General features: G+C 30.3%; 1 protein-coding gene across 5 annotated transcripts in view; it reads left to right on the top strand.

The window, feature by feature from the left end:
* Nucleotides 1-25,337, top strand: part of LOC145287853 (protocadherin Fat 3-like) — a 1,926,363-nt gene extending 1,901,026 nt beyond the window's left edge. For all 5 annotated transcript variants that reach the window (XM_080135727.1, XM_080135730.1, XM_080135731.1 and 2 more), the window contains one exon: nt 25,208-25,337. In XM_080135727.1, the coding sequence (XP_079991853.1) occupies nt 25,208-25,270 (63 nt within the window). In that variant the 3' untranslated portion in view covers nt 25,271-25,337. The remainder of the gene's footprint in view (nt 1-25,207) is intronic.
* Nucleotides 25,338-25,608: the final 271 nt, after the last annotated feature.

Here is a 25,608-nt window from a genome sequence, read left to right on the forward strand (position 1 = left end):
CTGGGGGGTCGGATTTTTATCTGGTTGTCAAATGTTTCACGATTGCGCATGCGCGAACGTTCATATGACACACTCCTTAGGAATAAGTATGGTTGAAAACACTTTTTAAAATCGTAGCAAGCTGATCTAATGGTTATCGTACTTGACTCACTGTTTTTTTTTTAGGTTTTGGTTTCGATTTCAGCTCGAGTATTATTATTTATTTTTTTTTTTTTAAAGAAGTGGAATGATGAGAAAACCCATAATACTCACATGTACATGTCTCAGTTTCTTTGGAGGGGATTTGGGGGGGGAGGTTGCAATAAATAAGAATTCTGTATTAATTAAAATATAATATTTATGCGTATTTTACGACCGGGAAGCCTACTAGTACGCCTATAAAGTTGAGTTTTTTTTTTCTCTCGATTTGACATTGGTTATATTAAAAGCCCACTTTTTCTATTTAAAAAATATTAAAACGACTTAATGTACTCAGTCATGTACATGCGAGCGATTATATGAACGTTAACTAATTTGCATATTCTTTTGAAAAATGAGCGTAAATTAATTATTCATTTTTTATGGTTTCTGCTTAGATAATTGGTTTTATTTCACTATTACGTTGAATTCCATTTATGCATAGTTTCTACATTCTGCATAATTGCGTGGAATTTAAGATGTAAACGTTCTAGCACACGAAATAATATGTGAGCTTGTCAGTGTGTGTGCGAAAAGTCTCCACCAAACTCCTCTCTGAATATTTGGTCTACAGAGTTGGAATTCGATATATAGGGTATTTTGGACCTGCGACACACCTTCGATTTGGTTTTTAGCCGGAAAAAATTACTGCTAATGGTTCAAAATTGAAAACAAAACAGTTGACCTTGGCAGGAGTAGTCGACTAAACCTGTTTGCATGTACAAAGCTATACTCATAGTTTAAGCAACGTTATTTTTTTTTTTTTTTTATTAATTATATATGTATGAGCGTGGCTCAGAGGCTAAGGAATGAGGCTAGAGATTTGTGTTTTGGTTTCGATTCTGATATCATCCGAGTCTTTTTTACTTTTCATGTCACTATTATATATTATGGAACAATATAATAATCGATGGAGAATCGGTGCTTTGATGATAAATACGTAATCTGTATAAATTATCATATTTAAGCGTATCTTACAACTGGGAACGTACAATAATATACTGTTAGTATATTATTGTAATATAAAATACAATCCAAGACCAATTAGTAAGAGTCTACATACCCTCTTAATATCTTCCGAGCGTAGCATTGAATCTTGAAGGATCTCCGTCGTTGTTAAACTGCATTAATAAGAATAGGGGTCAAATTGGGTGAGTATAACATATTGAAGAGACCATAAATAACAAATTTTAGAGTATAAGAATCTTGAGAGGTATTTAATAGCACTACTTGAAGTAAGGCTCTTTATAATCTTGTAGAAAGACTTAATTTCTTCATCTCAAAACAACGCAAATGACGCTACATCATTAGTTTCAATTGTTTTTAAAAAATCATAAGTCTTGTGACAAAAAGAATTCTTTTGAGATTCTTAATGTCAAAAAATGGAAGAATCTTCCAGGATGCCAATTCTCTGGAGGCGTTTATTAAATAGATGAATGTCCTGTGAATTAAACTTGAATTATTTATTTTCTTCAAGTGAATAAGCGATAAATATGTAATAATAACGAGCTCAGATGAGAATTGGTAGCAGACATTAACACATCGGATAGTGGGGGTAGTGGTAGTTAATTGAATATCGGTGCGGACTGACAACTCCTTGTATTGTGTTCAAGTTCTGGCGAATCGATAGCGTTACATCCACCAAGAACGTTGACAACCATTAAATGGTCTCTCTTGAGAGTAACTTATTCTGTTCGGAAAAAAAAAAACGAACAAAAAAAAATACCGTAATTTACTGATGTTTATGAATTAGAATCATCCATATTATTACATGATTTAAAAACTTTATACCATATTCCATGTTTTCATTTCGTGCGTCGCTGGTGAATTGAATGGACTCTAACGGTCTTTATAAACGGTAAAATATCAATCAGTATCAATAAAAGCATGGTATGTCTCTGAAATATGTTACATAGTTTTTTAATAAATAAGATGTGCTTTCGCTCTCATATTTTTGCGATCAGTTCTTTATTGAATTCATTTCAACATACTCTGAAGCGTTATATATATATATATATATATATATATATATATATATATATATATATATAGTCATCCACATACAATACTGTTTCGCTGTATCACAGCTCATCAGTGCGACTAGACGAGCAATTAACTCAAGCCAGGATATATATATATATATATATATATATATATATATATATATATATATATACCCACATACAATTATAATTAAATGATTATTTTTTATACTGACAGACATTAGTATTTCATGCTTACGCGATCATCAGAGTAGGATGACAATTCCTGTCGGTAAAGAGATTCGAACTCGGCCAAGAAGTCACCTTTGACTAATCGTCTACCTCCAGGCAACAAAACAATTATCACGACAATGAAGGAAATTAAGAACTAATAAACGCTCAATTCAGGCGCAAACATTAAGCAATCCAGAGTGTTCGAACGGCAAGAAGTCGTGAACGTTGCATTAATGCTAGTTGACTGCCTCTTAGTTTATACTTTCCAGACGGTGCGCATCCTTAAGTCTTCTTAAAGGGGCTTAATAATTATAAATAAATAATTATAATTAAATAATGATTATTCTTTTATACATACGGACACTAGTGTTTAATGCTTACACAATCATCAATATATATATATATATCAGAGAGAGAGGGGGAGAGAGAGAGAGAGATGTGAATATATCCGAATACAAATCCGAAGCAAGATAAAATGAAGTACAACATTCTATAGAAACAAAGTGGGGTAAGAAATATTCACAATTGCTGATTCTGACGATTGTGTCTCAATAAGAAAGGTCTGAGCTTCTCGCATCAAAATCGGTTTTCAATATCAATGTACGGAGTACAAACATTTTAATAAAGCGGCCTGGCGCGTCCGGATTCAGATTCAAGTTTCAATCTGAATCGATGTGACGCAGAACCCGAAATCGGCAGTGAGAACTGTGCATCACTGAAGAGCACCGGTGATTCATCCGAAAATGCATTTTACGATTATTTATTTAGTTTCGTGACTAAGAATGAACGCTTAACTATTGAAAACATACACCATTTACAAAATCGTTACGCAACATTTCAGAAATGCGTAAGGATTCCCTCTTAAGCCAAACCTATTAATGTTATTCAAAATTTTAACATTCAAACTGTATCGTAAATTGATAAGATATACCTCTTGTGTTTAATTTGTTTAACGTAATTTTTCTTCTATAATATATATCATCCTTCGACATCTATCTCTTTCTCTCTCTCTCTCTCTCTCTCTCTCTCTATATATATATATATATATATATATATATATATATATATATATATATATATATGTGCACACATTGATATTATTGTTTTTATCTTTCCCTTTGCAAAACTCAATCATGTTGTGCAAGGTTAAAACCAAAAACAACAAAACAAAACTCCATGAATAAATATTGAAAAATATAAACAACTTTCCAAAATTACTGGATACAGAATAAAATAACTCTGAAAAAAAAAAAAGGTATATAGGCAGTAAAACAAAACCCCTAAACTAATCTTTCTCTCTTCCTCTTCCAGAAATATATAATCATATAATCACGCACTGTCACACATGCGCACATATGTCGCTATCGACCTGTAAATCACTATTTGCTTCGATACAAGGATAAACTTAAAGATAACCTCAAGTGATGAAATTTTGCGATTATGACATGCAAATCAATGGTAAGAATGTACCATGAATGGCGCAGAAATTGGATTTGAGATTTACGAAAAAAAAAAAATGAAACGTTGCTATACCGTAACGAACTGCTCACAAAGCTGAAAATCAAACTTTATCTACTGCGGCCAATGGTCATCTGCGCTGTCATTCTTTGTTGCTCGCAAGAGGGCGGATCTCGTTAATCATGAGGAAACACATAGCAGATAATCTTACTGAACTCACATCCATCATTTTAAGATTGGGGAACCCATCTTACATAAAGATATATCGATATAGATAGGTATATATAGATAGATTAATGTATAGTCATATATATATATATATATATATATATATATATATATATTGCGACTGATATATAGTGATATATATATATATGTATACTGATATATAGATAGATAGATACAGAGATATATGTATAGTAATAGATAGATATATGTATAGTGATATGTATATAGATATATGTATAGTGATATATATATAGTGATATATATATAGTGATATATATATATATATAGGTAGATATATGTATAGTGATATATATAGATATATGTATAGGGATATATATAGGTAGATTTATGTATAGTGATATATATAGATTTATGTATAGGGATATATATAGGTAGATATATGTATAGGGATATATATAGGTAGATATATGTATAGTGATATATATATATATATATATATATATAGATAGATATATGTATAGTGATATATATAGATATATGTATAGGGATATATATAGATATATGTATAGGGATATATATAGATATATGTATAGGGATATATATAGGTAGATATATGTATAGTGATATATAGATTTATGTATAATGATATATATAGACATAAACTTATATATAGTGATATATATATATAGATTTATGTATAGTGATATATATAGATATATGTATAGTTATATATATATATATATATATATATATATATATATATATATATATATATATATATATATATATATATATATATATATATATAGTTACATATGGAGATTGGAGAACATCTCGTTTTTTTTTTTTTCTTTTTCTATTTTTCAGTTTTTCCCAACAACTACCTTCGATCTTTTATTTTCTATCTATACTTTTCTCGTCGTCTTTTTCCCTTTAACTCTTTCTCATCCATACTACTTTCTTTCTCTCTCTCTCTCTCTCTCTCTCTCTCTCTCTCTCTCTCTCTCTCTCTCTCTCCTTGTATTTCTTCATGGTGTGCATAATCATTTACATACACGCCAAAATTCAACATAAACGACAAATTTGTGTACGATCGTTTATGGGACGATATTTTATTTATATTTATACTCATCATAAGCACGGGGAATTAGCACGCAGTTCCGCTTAAAGAATAGCAGCTTGACCAAATGTGAGGGTAACAAGGAGTTATACATCAAATCCGGGGGCAGCGATGAAGATACAATAAAGTAATTGTAAAACAAATAGGAATTGTTATAAATCAAAAATATCATAGAGCGATGATCTGATTCAAGTGTTCGTAGCTTCCTCAACATGGCTCCCCTGTCCTCATGGTAAGCTCTTCATCTTATGTTGCTCATAGAGTTGTTGATGCTGTCGATAAAGTGTCTTCTGTACATTACTTCAGAACAGGGATGAATGTATTTTTAGTTGATAGAAGACTAGCTTCTTTATGAAACATAAGTATTTAATGAAGCTTAACAGAGAGGAGCTTTAACGAAGCTTAATAGGTTTGTATGCAAACAAAAGAACAATATAAACGGATACATTGTTAGCCAACTATTATTTTGTAAGTTAGAGCATAGATATGCATGTAGTAATTATTTAGAAGGCTGTCACAATGCGAGGAATGAAATATAGTCGCATTGTGACAGCCTTCTACATCTTCACTACATAATATCCCACACAATGCTTCAAGCAAACTACACGTCAATCCTATAGATAGATATGTTCTTTTTGATCTTTCAGTTCTTCATTAATGTGTCTCTTTTAGTCTACCTTCTAAACTTCGCTCTTTCACTTATATACTAGATCTTGGCTGGTCTATAGCGTTCGTCTAAGATTAGCAATTTATATTTCAAACGATTTCTAATCCGAATCGAATTTATAAAAATTAAAGCTATTATTGAATTATTAAATTTATTATTCCTAGAAGTTCTTATTTAAATTAAATTATTAAATGTATTATTCGTTAAAGTTCTTATTCAAATTGAATTATTGAATTTATTATTCTTAAATGTTCTTAGTCAAATTGAATTATTAAATTTATTATTCATAGAAGTTCTTATTTGAACTGAATTATTGAATTTATTATTCTTAGAAGTTCTTATTTAAACTTTATTATTGAATTTATTATTCTTAGAAGTTCTTATTTTAACTGAATTATTAAATTTATTATTCTTAGAAGTTCTTATTTAAACTTTATTATTGAATTTATTATTCTTAGAAGTTCTTATTTAAACTTTATTATTGGATTTATTATTCTTAGAAGTTCTTATTTTAACTGAATTATTGAATTTATTATTCTTAGAAGTTCTTATTTAAACTTTATTATTGAATTTATTATTCTTAGAAGTTCTTATTTAAACTTTATTATTGAATTTATTATTCTTAGAAGTTCTTATTTAAACTTTATTATTGAATTTATTATTCTTAGAAGTTCTTATTTTAACTGAATTATTGAATTTATTATTCTTAGACGTTCTTATTTAAACTGAATTATTAAATTTATTATTCTTAGAAGTTCTTATTTTAACTGAATTATTAAATTTATTATTCTTAGAAGTTCTTATTTTAACTGAATTATTGAAATTATTATTCCTAGAAGTTCTTATTCAAATTGAATTATTAAATTTATTATTCTTAGTTGTTCTTATTAAAAGCGAGTCGTGTAACTAGTGAGTATATTACTACACAACTAAAAACAAAACAACCCAAGGATTTGGGCGCGATTCACTTGTTTATTTTTCTTTCAAAATTGTCCCGTTCTAAACCCTGAAAATGACAACAACAAGACGTATTCAGTTGTACTGTTACAAGTTTGAAGCAGGGGATTAATCACTGTAAACCTGTATTTCCGAAATAAATATTGCTGAAACATTCGATAGATTTTTACCAGTAACTATTTGGGAAAGAATCATTTATGAGAGTTACTGGGCAGAAATAAATATATATATATATATATATATATATATATATATATATATATATATTCTGTAAAACAATATTTTCTTATAATATATACCAATCCTTATATAAGAAGCTCAATGTAATAAAGACCAACATAGAGAATAAATGACAACTATATTCCAAAAGTAATGATGTTGACCATCTTATAATTTATTCCTTTAATTCAGTTGACTCATACAATTCTTGTATGTGTCTCTTTCTCAATCGGTGAATCTATTAACTCAGAAGAAATAGCAACAATCAATTCGTCAAAAGGGAATGAAGTGTGATTTGACATGATTAAAATCCGAAAATAGGAAGAGAAGCTGTATATACCTTTAATATGTTTCCATTGCGCTATTTTGAATGTTATATACATATATATATATATATATATATATATATATATATATATATATATATATATATATTATAAGGGAGTCGCCACTTATCAAGGCCCGAACACTACTCAAGGATAAGTTAATGAGTGTATGGTAGTCACTGAGACAACAGCGTAGTGATCATTATTGTTGGAAATTCGGTAGAATTTGAATATATTGGGATTCTGCTTAATGCGTCAATAGACACAATAGACACGATATAATTTTGACTTTCTATAGATAAATCCATAGTCCACGACGGTATCCATTAGGCTCGTTCGTCTCTATTCAGATTATAAATGTTGGTCTGTATGTAACCTCGGTTGCATTACAGCCGAACAACATTGCAAGGTATTAAAAATTGCATTTTAAATGTAGTGTATAAAAATGTTGTATATTTCCATTTAGCAATTTTATCAACAGAAAAACATTAGACTTGCAAACGACAACTTATGCAAAGTGATAAGAATTGATAAAATAACAAGAAAAGCTATTAAAAAGTCTATAGTGTTTGTTTTCAATTTTATACATCTATATTTATATATACGATTTATAAAGTATATATATATATATATATATATATATATATATATATATATATATATATATATATATCCCAGGACTAAAGAATATTTTGGCTTATAATTTTTGTTTTTTATGTATAGGAAAAAATCTTTTAGGTAACAAATTATTCATTGAACTTTAGTATACTTTACCTTTTTCTTATGTTATGTGTTGGCATCTATATTACCTTGCGTAACATACGTGCGACTTCCTGTTTATATCTTTTTAATCTTTTGTTTTCAAACTGTCGCTTTTTGTCCCTTGTCTGTTCTCTCCTAATTTTTTCCAACGCTCTATTTCTTTATTCTCCCATACATCTACACACGTACCTTCCACACCAGGTCTAAATAAAATAATTTCACGCCATACTCAAGCACACTCCATCATTTTCATTGCCCGTCACAATTTAAAAATATAATGGCGTCATTTCCGTTTCCTGTCACTAAAATGCCTGCTGCTACTGCTTCCGTTGCGCTGTTTGCATGTCAAGCTTCTTAAAACCATAATGTTGGCTGAGCATAATGTCTGTCAGATTTCAACATCACACATCAAATCAAAAACCCCCATTTTTCACAAATTCTGAAAATTCATATAAAACGTCTGAAAAGTAACTTCCCAAACATATACGCCCAAATCATTAGTTTTTCTTTAATAATTCATTTCGGAACATGCGAGTCATTTTTTTTTTAATCTTTTAAATCATACCAACCATTTATACGTATTCAAATTAAGGGGTTTAATAGACGCATGTAAACTTTTTTTCCTCTGAGGTGTTTGATGCGATGAGCTCCGGAAATGTACCGGTTTATATATTGTATGTGCCATGTATTAATTTGTGAAATTCTGTGTGTGTGTGTATATATATATATATATATATATATATATATATATATATATATATATATATATATATATATGAATATTGATACAAAACAGATCGATTCTGAATTAGCATGATCCAACCTGACACAACTTTAAATAAAATTAAACTAAGGCCGAGAATCTAATTATTTTATTAAGTATTTTTTCCCTGCGTGTGAATTCGTGGGTGTATTAAACGTCTGAATTATCTGGTTAATACGAAAATAATTTCGTTTTTTTTTAATTATTATTCAAGTTTGTTATTAAATTATGAAATAAATTCTTATTTGATTATGCCAGTGTTATAGACTATTTTGCAGCAACAATTGCCCTCTATATTCTGACGTTAATAGATTCACTTTAAATGTTACGTTATTGTGAGTTCAGTTTATTAAATGAAAAGAGAGCAAGTACGAGCAATTTTCTTGTAGAAATTCAAACTTTATCATGAAACAGTATGGGCAGCTCGAAATTTCAACGTGGCTTCCGTTTATCAGATCGTCAAGGAATGCATACCGCTAGGTTAGTTTTCAGTATTTCGAGTTGGATATAGTTTTCTTAAGATGAAGAGAGCCATAAGCGTCCGCCTGCAGTTGACAATGATGTCTAGGTGGCGTCACTCGAAGCAGATCCACGCAAAACTGATCGGGAATTTACTGAGAAGCAACCTGTTAATTATCCGACGGTTCTGAACGATCCCAGACAATTAAGGAAGTGAAAGAATATCGAAAATACGTGTTTCGTAAATTTAATGAACATCAAAGACTCTGGTTGGCAGTGAGGCCAGTGGTTCTTTTAGCGAAAATACTCATTTTCGAAAGCATAATCATGAAAAGTTGATACTTTATAATAATTGCCGACGATCATCTCGTGTATTCTTTTTTTAGCGGGCTGTTATCCTCATCTTCACAGTCGTTGCTGTTTCACCACGTTCCAGCCAACTCATCCTCTGGCCTTCTTCAGGTGATTAACCGCGACGGGACAGGAATGCTTCATCTTTTAACTATCCCTAGTAATGACTGCCTACTATAGGTGTTGTTGTTGTCTCCCCATATTTTAGCCAACTAATCCTATGACCTGCTTGAATAGGACTGATCAGCTCGGTGATTCGATTATAATGAAACGCTGAAATAATATCATCAAACTTTAAATAAAAAGCAAGGAGTACTTTTCTATGCAAGGACCTGTGGCGTAACAGATAAAGGACTTGTAAAATTCAGTTGTAAGTGACACTCCTATGGGGGTCAAAGGTTCAATCCTCGGTGGGGGGGGATACTCAGAATATGATTGTGAACTACTTACGAATTTTATATTTTTATGATTGACGAAACGAGAACATGCTACCCTGTGAATTAAATAAAGGTTTTCGTTCGAATTTCGAGCAGATTTCCGAGTTCAAAAGAAAGATTTTCCGAGTCCGACAAGATACACCTGAAGAAGACCGGACGTTAAATAGGCCAAAACTTTGTGACAATAACATTAAAGATGAGCACAGCAGTCCAAATAATATGAAATACCAATCCTGATTCTAAAAATTCATAAACATAATAGCTTTTTTGCGGAAATCTGAACAACGACGAAATTATGATTGGGGAGAAGTACAGTAAACAAACTGATGAAATGGATGAGAAATTGTAGAAATGCATTCGGAATTGATCAACATAAAAGACAAAGCTTCACCATGTCAGTACGCCATCTCGCATGTATCGCAAGTACGAGCAATTGTGTAACAATTTGTCTGGTGTAACATACGTGAGACTTCCTAGTTCTCTTCTTAACCGTTTCTTTTTCTTCTTCTTTTCAAACTTTCGCTATGTATTCGTTGCATCGGTTCTCTAATTTTTTTTTTCCAGCGCTCTATTTCTTTCTTCTCCCGTAAATCTACACACTCATCTTTCATGCCAGGTCTAAATAATTGCTTGAACTGTGTAATCCTATATCATCCTCCGTATTCGCCGAGCCTCTCTTCCACTGACTATTACTTCTGCGATTATTTCGACCACTTAAAAATGGTATATAACACTGGCATATTCAAACGAGCATGAATTCCATAGCTTAATTACGAGGTCGAAGGTGTCGCTCAAGAGTTTTTCGTACACCGAATGTCGAAATTGAAGAAATTGGAATACATACACTTGCTTTTACGTGGAAAAGAAATGATTATTTATTTCGATTATTAAAGTCGAGTTTAGCTTGATTTCTAAGCATTTCAAAAACCGACATTGATTAACTAATAATCTTCTCCATTTTCTATGACGAAAACACGTTTCAATGACGTCATCTACCAAAACTTATGACTGGGTACATCATATATTTTACACAGATTTTTCATCCATGAAAATATGTTCAAATTCATAAAAAAAAATTTTTTCCTTTTTTTTATGGGAACACTTGGTTCCATGCTATATCGATCGATCTATTCGTCTTGATATCTATATTCATTCATCAATAAATATGTACGTATTCGAACATTGTTTTGCGTATGTATATAAGTATTTTGCCTGGCATGTTATACATCGACATTGTACGTTTGTACACATACATGTGTGTGTGTGTGTGTGTGTGTGTGTGTGTGTGTGTGTGTGTGTGTGTGTGTGTGTGCGTGCGTGTGTTAATATTGGTTGGTAATGCATGATCTTATTAGAGATCCACATTTAAATTTTTATTCATTGTCATGTCTGATGTATTTTTCCATCGTTGCATTTTTGTTGGTTTGGAAAGGAATAGATGTTTAGCTGAACTCATTTTTCTAATATATCATAATGTACATACTCTTCAAAGAATGCATTTCAATTAAATATCATTATTCATTTATTTTATCTCGTTGGCGTCTCATATTTTTATTTCTCTTGTAGTTATAAGATACAATATCGTAGCTGTGGTTCCATAACTGCTGACAAAACTTTACATACGTATAATATATAAATATATACGAACGTACACATATATGTGCGTGTCTCCATAGACAATTATATTTAAACATATACATGTGTGTGCATATATATATATATATAGACAGACAGACAGACATTTATAATATAGTAATATAGGTATGAATCCTTGATAAGTTGTGATTCCTTTGAAATAAAATACACACGCACACTGTATGTATGCATACATTCATATATACACTGTGTGTATGCATACATACATAGGAATGAGATAAAAAGTCTGTCTTACTGTATTCGACTTATCGACATTCCTTGGGGACATTTGTAGATATTGTATAAATAAAACAAACGCACAAACAAATGTCAAATCAGAGAGGAGAGGGACGAACTATTTTATGTATATAAGATAATTTTTTTTTTTTTTTTTTTTTTGAAAACGTATTCTTAGAAAGTCGAGGATTTAGATGTCTTAATTCTTATGTCCACAGGAATCACCAAAACCTTAGCGAATTCTGAAGATTTTTTATGAATACGGAAACCGGAAATGTAAGAAACACAAAAGCAATAAAAAATATTTAAAAAAACGCAACGGAATCTTGAAAATGTAGATGAAACGTAGATTTCAATACACTAACCTTTTTTTATAGTCTTTTTTTTTTTTTTTTTTTTGTTTGGTTTTTTGTTTGTTTGTTTTTTTTTTTTGTTTTTATTCAGACACGTTCCTTTTTTTATCTTTTTTTTTGTATAAAAAGAAAGAAATGATAGAAATTTTTAGTTAGCCAAACACTAAGCCATTGGTTGTTAGTCTAAATCGATTGATTGTACACCCGTAACACTTAGTATTTGGCCTTTTTTTTTTTTTTTTTTGCATTGCGTTCGTGCCGGTGAGAAAGAAAGCTTCTTCCGACCTTTTTAATATTAGTGTTTCCTTTTTTAATTTAAGACTAACGTTCCTTGGAGTCAGATTGATGCTACAACTTTTTTTCTCATTTTCCCTCATCTTTACCTACGTATATATTGACTAGTGTTGGAACGATTAATTGAAATCAGGACTCGAAAAAATCGCATGTTTTGCAGATATCGGAATCGGTATCAGAATCTAAAAAAATGGCTGCCTATTTTTCAATTCAAAGAATTTAATTTTTTTTAAACACAATTTTTCTTTGCTGTTACTAATTATAAAATTATAAATATTTATTGAATTTAAGCATATTTTTACGTTTGCACATGTTACATGTTTTGTTTTTTGTTGTTTTTTTACGATTATCGGAAAAAATTTTAGATAAATACAAAAAAAAACACTGTAACTAAATTTTTAACGATTTTTTTTTTAATCGAAATCAGTAATTATATCGGAAATCTATAACGGAATCAGTAATAGAATTAGAATAGGGACAAATAATAGAATCGTCCCATCACTAATCTTTATATGTAATTGCAAAATCATTTTATTTTATTCTCACTTTCTTTTACTCTTTAGGTAGGAGTTAAGTATGGTTGTCTCCCCTTTTGTTTAAAATGAACTGTTTCAATCTTGCTATTGTGTTTGACTCTTAATAAACGAAGAGAGAGACACAGGAGTGAGAGTGATAAATACAGTGTGAAATAAAAGCGGGAAGTCAAACAAAATACAATGATAGAAGATAACGATAAACACTTAGTAAGAGGTGGTTTCCTTTGTGTGGCAATTGAAATTTACGGCAAAAAACTATTAAAAGGGATTGTTTCAAACATGAATAAGGAATATTTTACAATGCATTTTGTGTAAGAAAAAACTTAGAAACAAAATATATTTACATTTTATAAAATTAATATATCGTCTAATAATACCTGGAGTTCACGTAATTAACCTCTTGCTAGCTAAAAACATGTCGGCTGATGGACGGGGACGTTTGTCGGTAACTAACATGGAGGACAATGATCTGGAACCTTTTTCAAGGAGAAATAAAACTGCCTCATCGAATACTGGTGCTGGTAGTTTTCGTCTTTGGAATGACAATGGTCTGGCTGGGGCATCATATGCAGACTTAAAACACGCATATATATATATATATATATATATATATATATATATATATATATATATATATATATATATATAATTTATATAGTAAGTTATAAAATGTATATAGCGATTAAGCTACACTGAATATTCCGTGTTTCATCCACTCAAGGACACTTCGGGCTTATGCGCCTGTCCTAGAGTGGATGAAACGCGGAATATTCAGTGTAGCTTAATCGCCATATGCATTTTATAACTTACTAACTAGCTCTACCTACGTATTGAGCACTTTTGAAGTAAATACTTAAAGTTTACGCATAAATCTATACTTTCGTATATTAATTTTATGTGAGTAAATTAAGTAGTTATATATATATATATATATATATATATATATATATATATATATATATATATATATATATATATATATGAGCAAACAGTTAATAAAATATGTTAAAAAACACTTTGAAATTAGTTAAAAACATATTTAATCTGTAAAGGAAATACTTGATAAATGGATAGTCCTTAATCCGCGGAGTTTCGAAAAAATACTTTCCTTCTCATGAGAGGGTAGGAATTAGCAAAATGCGGGATTGGATTTTGCATGCAGAAGTATTTGATGAAACAACAAGTAAGTCAAAGATCTTACTTGAAAACAAAAAAAGTGAAGCAGAGGGAATATGGTAAAGAAAAAGGTGATTACACACGAATGGAAAGTCTGGTGGAAGATAAAAAAAATCCAGTGACGGTAAAATCCAAATGTAAAACTTCAAAAAAGTTAAAAGTACAAGTAAAATCCAAGGAGATCCCGTAAATGGAAGAAGATGGTCCATAATAATCCAAAGGCAGAAATCCATGGAATAATTCACAAGAATGTGTACAAGGGGGAAAAGAAAAGATTCCAATAATATTAATAAAAGAAAAATAAGATGTGCTTTTCACTCTACTTCCGAGACATAAATATAAATAAGAAAGATCTGGGAAGAGAAAGAAGAGAGAAAAAAATGATGATAAAGTTAATTATAAAATATAAAATAAAGGGAAACAAAAGTCAAAATGACCCAGACAGGAAATGTTAAAGGCGCGAAAAAATATATAGGGCAAAATAATATAGGTCAACTGAAATGTACAATTCATCACTTAAAAAAATGTCAGAAAGAGTTGTTAAACGACACTAAAAGGAAAATAAAAATAAATAAATAAATAAGTAATAAATATATAGAAAATAAAGAATAAATAAATAAAAAATAAAATATAATATAATAAAAATAAAATATACAATAAAATAAAATAAGATAAGAATAAGAATAAAAAATAAAAATTATATAAGGGGAGAGGATGGCCGGTATCTGCAAATTCAGAGAAAAAAAGTAAGTAAATGCATATAGTAAAATGAAAGTGTGGGTAGATTGATATATTAGATAGATAGGAAAGTTTAAAGCATAAAACAAAAAATGCAGATAAAAAACCGGCCATGCAAAGAATAGATAAAGAATTAAAATAAAGGATTATTAAATTATAAAGTATTAAGAAGTATGTCGAAAAACGATAAAGTTAAAGAAAAATCTTTATATCTATATAAAGGGTAAAAGTAATAACTATGTAATTTCAAAATTGCCATAATTAAATTTGGACTTATGTTTACAGAAAGAGATCAGTTCATTTTTAGAATTTATTATATTGTTACTTTCAGGGGAAGTAATTATAGTTATAGCTTCGGTTGTGCAGAGGCGACATGATTTAGACCCTGGAGTATAAGACTTAACTTTTTTTATAATATTCCATTTGATTTAGAAGGGAATATTGTTAGAGTTAAGTTTTTTAATTAAAGTGGTTAGAGAACTTCCTTGGTTATTATTAGAATTATGGTTGTTAAAAGAAGAAATGTGGTTTGATATTCTTTTCTTAATTAATGTTGAAGTAGCGCCGATATATGTATGTACTTTATTAAAAGCTCGAGGTCTGGTATTAATATTAATTTGCTGATTTGTATTAGTTAAATAGTTTGAATTTTGTTCATAGTGTTCTACAAATGGTGGAACAATGTCTGTATGAGGACTATTTTGGAGGGGATAATGAGTGTTGTTAGTGTTAGGATGGCTGTTAGGAGAAATATTATTATGCTCATTAATATTATTATTATTATCATCATTATTACTAGTTGTATGATTGTAGATGGAAGGGCTGCTCGAGTGGTGTATTGGATTAGTAACTATATCAGATGGAGGATGGGAAGAAGAATAACTTGAAAACGAAATATTAGTGTTTGTTATGGGAGGATTGCGTGGGAGCTCAGTAATAGTGCAAGAATATATAACATCTTTATGGATGCAATCATTATTGAGTGGGCAAAGATGTTTGTTATTACAATTACAGTTAGTTTTGGGTTTAATTGGGAAAGGGATTTTTTGGGCTGATTTAATTTTTTTGTTATTAGATGTTAAGATCCTTTGTGCTAAATTAGGCATTGTTGAATAAGAAATCCGGATTGAATTTTTATTGAAAATAGAACTATATCTGTGTGGGTATTTGAAAGAGTTTTGTACAATGTTGAAGAATTCCTTAGGCATATTAGTTTTGACATTTAGGCTAAATGGAGGATTAAACCAAATATTTTTCTTTCTCCTGATGCGACTAGGTGGGTTAGAGGCATTGCGATTAGTATTTTGGATTGAATTATAAATGTAAACTGGTTCATTGTTATTGATAGCGGCAGATCTTGTTATTTGAACTGGTTTCTTACGAGTCATATTGTGTGTGATTACAGATTTAAGGCGGCCTGCAGGAGGAGCATAATTGTTGTATTTAATCTTTTCTTTGTGTCCTGAATTCCATAAAGCATTATTAAAGAAAGTAGCATTTTGATTAAAAGTTTTTTATCAGCAGAAAGAGCAGAAATTCTTCTAGAGACAGATCGTACTCTATATATATATATATATATACTTGTTTATTGTTATATAAACATGCTCACATCCCGCTGCTACAAACAGCCACTTGTTTCAATCAAACAACAGATATCATCAGGCAGCGACTTGACTATTCAAATGTTCAATGAATAACCAAACCATAGGTTATTCATTGAACATTTGAATAGTCAAGTCGCTGCCTGATGATATCTGTTGTTTGATTGAAACAAGTGGCTGTTTGTAGCAGCGGGATGTGAGCATGTATATATAACAATGAACAAGTATTATCAGCTCTTTTTATTGAGCACTATCTAACAACCTCGTTGAATTCACTAGTCCATTACTTTTGAATAAAAAAAACCCGAGTATATATATATATATATATATATATATATATATATATATATATATATATATATATATATATATATATATATATATATATATTCTAAGGAAGCTTTGAGAAAAAAAAATAAAGAATGCAGTTTAAATTCCCGGAAAAAATTTTTTTATCCCATCGGAGACTTAGCAGCTACATAATCCGACGTCTAAAAAGTTTACAATTACAAAATAGAATCCAATTATATAACGACGGGAAAAAAAACATTAACTAATTTTTTTTTAAATAGGAATAGACTTAGTACTTGCATTAGCCGACTGCTGAAAAGTCTACAATTATAAAAGAGAATTCAACTATATAAGGATAAAAAACAAACGAAAACCTTAACTATTTTTTCTTAAATAGAAAAAACGAGGATCCTCAGCTGCCTACCATGTAGCTGTTTCGGAGATTTAAAAACAGGACAGCTGTAAAAATACCACTTCCCCAATAACAAAATTTAGAACAATACGGTGACTGTTCATACTAATATATATTTTTTAAAAAATAAAATAATTATATCTATATATATAAGTGAATTTAATAATATTACAATATCTATTCTGCGACATGTTAACTAGCAAATAAATGCTATGAGAATATAATATATATATATATATATATATAATCATATTTTTCATATCTACAGACACTAGTGTTTCATACTTACGCAATCATCAATGCAGGAAGTGATAATCACTGCTTGTCGCGGGATTCTAAGCCAGTCATCTAAATCAACCCTCTCAACCATCAGGAATTAGCATTTGAATTCAAGTAGATTAAGTTACTCATAAAGCCATGTAAGCGGGCTTGTTATAATTCAGACAGCAGTGAGAGTATTCGAACAAATAGGAAGTTTGTGAATGGTGCACGTCGCTAATGTGCGACCTTATTCTCAATGTATAAAAAGGATTAAACTTTAATTTTTCTTAAAGGAGCTTTATAACTATAATATTTTTTTCAATAAATATTAATTGTTTTTATGTCTACAGACACTAGTATTTTGTGCTAAAGCAGTCATCAGCATAGGACGTGATAATTACTGCTGGTCGTGGGACTCGAACCCAGTCAACAAAGTCAACTCTGGCTTTACAGGGTGGCGTTCTTAATATTTCTTGGAACTGCTTCAACCGTTAAAGCAAAAAAGTCAACTTGTAAGACAACTAACCTCTTGCGATCACATTACTTTGCTCCCAAGAATTAATACTAGTGTCGGTATTATTATATGATCATCAAAATTTTTTTGTTTTGAGATTTAAAAACAAGAAAGTGCTACCTCTCATACCTCCAAAGCAGTATTGATCAGACACCACTTCTCTTTAAAGAGAGAACAACGAAAACGCTCCGGATATCAGATTTTTTTATTATTATTATTCAGATTAATTTTATTGCTAACCTATTTTGTTATTTGAACGTTTTCCTTATTTATATTGTTCGTCTCTGTCTCAGAAAATGTTGTTGTTTTTTGGGGGGTTTTTTTTTTCATTTACAAAACTATAGAGTTCTGAAATGTTCATGATATTACTTATGTGTATATATTTAGAAGAAAATATACTAAAAGCAAATAAACTACAAAGACACTTTTAGCATTGCGAATTCCATGATGAATGGATACAGATGTTTCTGTGTAACTCACTTGACGGAAATATATTATATATATATATGACTAGCATGAGTACCCGGCGTTGTCTGGGTCTCGAGAGGTGGTATAGTAAAGTTATTGAGCAACCCCCAGGAAAAAAATGTTTGCAATTAAAATAGCAGCGAGTGGCCGTGCGACAAAAAAAAATTAGCCGCAGTAGCCAAGTTCGAACCTGTAACGCGAAAGAGGAAAAGGGGTGAAAAATTCAACATTTTTTTCTGTCTCGCTCACGGCGCTCTTGTAACGTCACGAGTCTTTGACATAACGTTGTTGTTGTTGTTGTTGTTTTAATGTACGTTGAGATGGCTAGGCGTGAATAACTTGCAAAAATGTCGACGCAAAATCAGACCGTTCCTGGCAAAAAAAAACGGCCCAATGACTAGCACATAATTAATCTTTTTGGCCAATTATTAGATATTTTTTATCCGAGAGACTGACCTTTCTAACAATACCGATTTTGATACGGTCCGATGCGAATGTGAAAAGTTTTGGGGAGATATAGAAACACACAGAGACACACACACACATTTTGCCTTTTTATATATTAGACTAGCATGGATACCCGGCGTTGCCCGGATATCGAGAGATAGTATAGTAAGGCTATTAAGCAACCAACCAACCCCAGCCCTAAAAACAAACAGATTTTGGTAGACATACAAACGCCTCCCCACACACATTTTGCCTATTATGTAATAGATTACAATACGTAATAAAATAAGTTAATTTAAAAAAAAAAAACGTAGAGAAAATTTCCCAAGCACGCATGTGTGAAAATAGACTCATTTATTTATTAATTCAACACAAAAAATAAACACAAAAACGGTTGCGTTATCATATTCAAAACAGAAGAAAAAGAGATAGTAAAAGTTAACCGAACCTTTATCTCAGACAAGCTCTCCCATTGGCTAATATAAATATAATATAGAATAACAATGAATCTGATTTTTTTTAGCTAGCTAAACTAAACACCATGTTTGTATATATAAAAAAATATATACATTAACACCAATTCCATGCATTTTAGCCTGGCGATTCCATACGGGGATGAAACGGGGAGGCCTTCTATGTAGCTTATTTTCATTATATATATATATATATATATATATATGCAGGAGATCTGCTTTTGTATAGTTAATATTCAAGAATCTGCTTATTGGTATTTTTCCCGAAGCTTTTCCTTCATTAAAACTTGGATGTATAATTGTGTGTTCGGGCGCTTTCAATTCGCCCAGCGGTCATTTTCTAGATAGAGAATTAAAGATGGTAGATAATTAATGACGATAAATTTAAAACTCCGGCATGATTGCGCATAACAGCGTACCTGGGAGGCAGCAATCATTTTACCGAAAAAATAAATTGACTAAATTATTTCATACTAGCAGGCTAACCAGCGTTGCCGGAGTGTTATACAAAATTAACGCCAGTAATGAATTTTTCTTTTTAATGTGTATCTTTAAACTGCCATCCCTCCAGCAATAGACTATTTCAGGATAAATTCTTTGCAGTTAAATTTATTAACTATTTATGTAATATATATATACACACACACGCACATTCACCTCTCTCTCTCTCTCTCTCTCTCTCTCTTTATATATATATATATATATATATATATATATACATACACACATTCATCTCTCTCTCTCTCTCTCTATATATATATATATATATATATATATATATATATATATATATAGAGAGAGAGAGAGAGAGAGATGCGTTTAATATGTATAGATACACGTGGGTATGTATATATATATATATGTGTGTGTGTGTGTGTGTGTGTGTGTGTGTGTGTGTGTGTGTATTTGCGGTTCAATTTATTTGGTATTTATGCTATATATAAAAAAATACACACACGTATATGAACATATATTATATATATATATATATAGAGAGAGAGAGATGTTTATATATGTATATGCACGTGTATGTACACAGATATATAAAGCGAGTTGTGCGTATATATGCATAGATACACATGTGCATAGATATGATATAAGAAGTGTGCATATACGTTTACACACACACATATTTATGCATGCACATAGATATTTATGAATATGAACATATATGTATAGCTAGCTTTATATATGTACATACATATAGATAGATATTTATATAAAAATATATTTTATATATGTATATCTTTGTCTGTGTGTGCGCGTAATAAATAGAAATGTACGGATAAGATGCTCGTGGTAATTAAGTTATGCAGAAATATTTGTGCTTTGTCTTCGAAGGAATGTGTCAGGCTAAATGCAATTCAGGAATAACGCTAGTGTTTCTTATATTTCTGGGTTTTTGACGGGAGAATAAATACATAATAGTATTATTTTTAAAGTCAGCCCCAAATAGTATTCCGTTTGACATATCGACACTTGATTCAAACTAACCTGTTTTTTATTATTTTGTCTTGTTATTTGTTGTTATATTTTTGTTTTGTTTTGTTGGTTTTTTGTTGTTGTTTTGTTTTTTTTTGGGGGGGGGTCGGCTAATATAATATGATATAATATAATTTATTGTATTATCTTTAAAATTACGAGTAAGCATTATTTTGGTTTCATTGCGGGTTTAAAAAAGAATGACCAATCAAAACCGTCCTTTATCTTAATTATTTGACTTTTTGAATTTTTCCGTACATGCTCAGACCTCTCCTTATATTAAAAAACACAATTTTTTTAAATCAGTATGACGTACGTATTCATAACAGTAAGAAAATATCGCAATCAAAAAAAAAAAAACAGGTAAATTGATCAAGATAAGTTATATTTTTGAATAACAAAATCAAATTTTATGGCTACCGGAGGAGCGATTGTTTCGCGACGGCATTTTGAAAATATGCCGGAGAAACAAGGGAGATAATTTATAATTCAAATTGCAAGATTTTAGAAAATACTTATTAATTCTTTTTGACGGGGTGGTCAGAGAAATTCAAATTTGCTCAAAAACCATTTTCTTTATAAAAACAAAACTACTTGATCAATTTACATGATTTTTTTTTCAATACGATATTTCCTTTTCGTCACGGGTACGCACATTCTTTTTTTTTTCTTTTTTTTTTTTCTAATATAAAAATTCTTGACCAGCATGAATTGTTCTTGTTTATTATTGGTATGACCATTCAATTAAAGGAAAGTTTAAATATTTACAATCGGCGAAATGGAATTTTTCCATTTTTTTTTTTTTTTTTTTTTTTTTTTTACGAATAAAATAGGCGACCTTTTTAAGCTTAATGTAATTTCTCAGACCACAAATTACCCTCGTGTATCAGTCTGTATAATTCGAATCGATCAATTTTTCTTCTTCGGTGAATTTATTACGATTCTTCCTGGAGTCGGCAGTCTAATTGTAGATCAAACTGATGTTTTCAGGTCGAATGTGTGGTCTTATTGCATGTACTATCTTTGCATCTTTATTCGGTATGTATTGGTTCTTTTCGCGCATGTTTTGCTAGACGATTTTTGTTTTGCCTTGTATTTCTTTGTTAGTTTTTTTTTTTTTTTACAGCAATTTTGCGCATGATTTTCATAATACAAACGTTTAACATTCTATGAAATCGTTTTTATGTGATGGTATCCAACGAATTTCTTCTCCTGCTCTGTCTCGTGTTTTAAATGTTAACCGTATATTGATGATCAATTCTCTTGTATACATAAGTGCATTTTATTACTTGTTATTGATATATATATTGATATTGATGTGTGTGTATTTAACTATATAAATATATGCATGAGTATGTAATGTACAAAAATGTGTATGTATGTGCAAATATATTTGTGTTATTTCTTTATTTGTACTTTTATTGTAGATCAATATTGTGTAAAGTAAGTTTATAAACCATCTGTGAATATGCATGTATATATCTATATTTCACGTGGAATATAGATATATGTTCGTCCCTTCGTTATATATATATATATATATATATATATATATATATATATATATATATATATAACTGTTTCAAGTTCTAAATAATCAGAGAATAAATTATATACAGGAGTTTTATGCAAGGTTTATACAAGACTGTTTTTGCATAAACATTTAGGTATCGCTACACAATCATGAGTATGTTTCAGTCAGCTAGTTATAGATAACGAGAGATATTATCAGGCCATGTTGCTTAAAGTCTAGTATTTAATGGATTTTAGAGAAAAATCACAAAAGTCCTGGTAAGGAAAGCAGTCACATGATATTAAAAATCCAGATAAAATAAAAATAGCAACGCTTAATGAGCGAAAAAGAAAATATAAATTTTGTCGTATATTTTTCTTTTTACTTATAGAGCGTTGCTATTTTTACTTTATTTTGATTTTAATATTATGTGACTGCTCTCCTGACCAGAACTTCAGTGAACCTTCTCTAAAAGTCATTAAGGACTGAACTTTCGAAAAAGAAACATCGTCTAATATAGTCTTTTGTTATCTATAACTATTTGATTGAAACGCACTCATGATTGTGTAGGGATACTTAACTGTATATATAAAGCAAATAAAAAGTGTGTGTGTGTGTGTGTGTGTGTGTGTGTGTGTGTGTGTGTGTGTGTGTGTGTGTGTGTGTGTGTGTGTGTGTGTGTGTGTGTGTGTGCGTGTGAGCTTATGGTAATTATGGAATTTATAGTCCAATGCAATGACAAAAAGAAAACCGAAAATTGTTCATATTTTCTTTTCTTTTTTTTTTAAGAATTTCACGTCATCGGTTTATCATATGTTGCAAATGTTAACTTGTATGTTTCTTCTTTACATCAGTCATCTTGAGAAAGTCTTCGAACAGTAAAGACGAAATATATTAAACAATTTTCGATTACCTTTTCCTTTCCATGTTTACAAAACTTATACACAAATATACTTTTATAATCTACCGCTTTACTGATAACAGACAATCAATTTTGTGTACATCTCAAATAAAAGTTACTATACAATACATATTTACTATACAAACGTACACTTGTTTCGGCCTTTACTGATATTTTTATATATAGTCGTCTGGATATATATATATATATATGTATATATATATACATTCTTATACCAACGAGACATTCATCAGCACTAAATATGCATAAAACAAAATAATAAGCGGTATATTATGAAGTTTCTAGTATTACTGTATCCAGCTTCCTAAATTATGTTATTAATATTTATATTTGAACACAAAATTGATTATTTTTAATATCAATATAGTTATGTTGCATTAGGAAATGACTGTAATATATATTAATTTTACAGTCATTTCATATTTTTGTATACCTTTGTAGCATTTTGTATGTTTTCTATAAATGTGCTTAATGACATTTTAACTATAATGAAAGAGGCCTAATGTTTACTTTAATGTTGTTGTTTTTTTTCAATTCATATAACTATGGCTTCTTTTTAGGGGATGTTAACGAGTAAATATTTATGTAATAATAAAAAACAGTGAATTTAATGGGTTGATTATTTTACGGTTGACTGATTTCTAGTCTCATTTGTATAAGTTACATCAATCGAGTTGTTATCATCCGGAATTTAATTTTAATTCATTTTCCACGCTAGATTCGAAAATCTTTAGAATGTCTGCGATTTGTCTAGTTGTCAAACAGCAATATGTTCAACTACGACTTTTACTTGGTCACTGTCGATCATCTTTGGCTGACCAAAGCAAGGTGCATCTTTCATTGAAATTTTTTTTTTTTTCCTTTTCGGAATCGAACAAACCATTTTTGGCACACCCGTTTTATAATAGCATTCTCTTCAAATACACATGGCATATCTTTGCAGATATTTCTTTAGCCTTTTTTTTTGCATATTCTATAGTTAAAAACACGCATCAGCTATCGACAGTTCTCTGCTTAATCTTCTATTTCAAGACTTAAAATACAAGCAAAAATGTAAGAACTCCTCTGATGTTATCATACTCGTTACACCAAATACAGGATTTGAAGAACAGAAATGTAAAATGATATTTAACTAGCCGGAATTATGATATTCAAAAAACGAATCAACTTTTGAGTTAACTCAATACATTTTAAAGATTTTATTGAGGATGGAAATTCGTTCACGAGGGAAGAGACGCAAAATTAATTTAAAAGACTGGTCAAAATTGATTGCTTATTTATCTACTTTACTTAGTTTTAAAAATGGTCGACGAACGGACAGGTCTCAAGGTGATTTCGCTCAGATTTCTACATTATCGACACGTCTGATCCAACTACAAACCACCTCGAATCTCCCTAAACTCTGTCCTGTTCCCCGACACGTGATCATTTATGTAATATCATAGGCATTTGTTCTTAGCGAGTTTTATCTAGGGAGCTGGCCTCTGAACACTCGCATTAATCATATTAGGTGCATTGTGTCTATTTCCGTTCACTGCCCGGCCGTCCCAACATATACCTAAAGTAACACTTCCGAAATTTATACTAGTTAACATAATCTTTATTTACTGGCCTAGGGTTCCAATATATAATACAAGTAACGTTTAATATATTATAATATTGTCAAAACGTATTTTTTTACTTGCAAATGTATCTTGCGTTTTTTGTCATACAGGTGTTTGACCTTTTTTTTGTTTCTTCTTTCTCCCTGCAGGTACCGAGTATCTATGACGACTGTTTGATAGACGAACGACCGGAGATCACCGTCTACTTCTGAGGAAAAACCAACCACATTGAAGACTAACAGAAAAAAAAGAGTAAAAAAAAAATACGGAAACACAAAAGGACAATATTAGAAAAAAATAATATATATACTGAGGAATAAGCCTAACCTGAATTTATCAACGAGTGTCGGCACCATATTGACGGATTATTTTTCTATAAAAACACAAGTTATTGGCCCAAGAAATATTTGTTGATTTTGCGACGCGTGAATATCAGCTAACAGAAGACATCTGTCTCTCTTCATCAATACTGAAGCCATTTACATCCTATCGGTTTTCACGAAATGGTATGCATGAGTTACTGTGTGCACAAGAGAAAAAAAGAGAGAGA

This window comes from Euprymna scolopes, chromosome 11 (genome assembly GCF_053919585.1).
Source record: "Euprymna scolopes isolate OS-2025 chromosome 11, ASM5391958v1, whole genome shotgun sequence".
NCBI classification, from domain to species: domain Eukaryota; kingdom Metazoa; phylum Mollusca; class Cephalopoda; order Sepiida; family Sepiolidae; genus Euprymna; species Euprymna scolopes.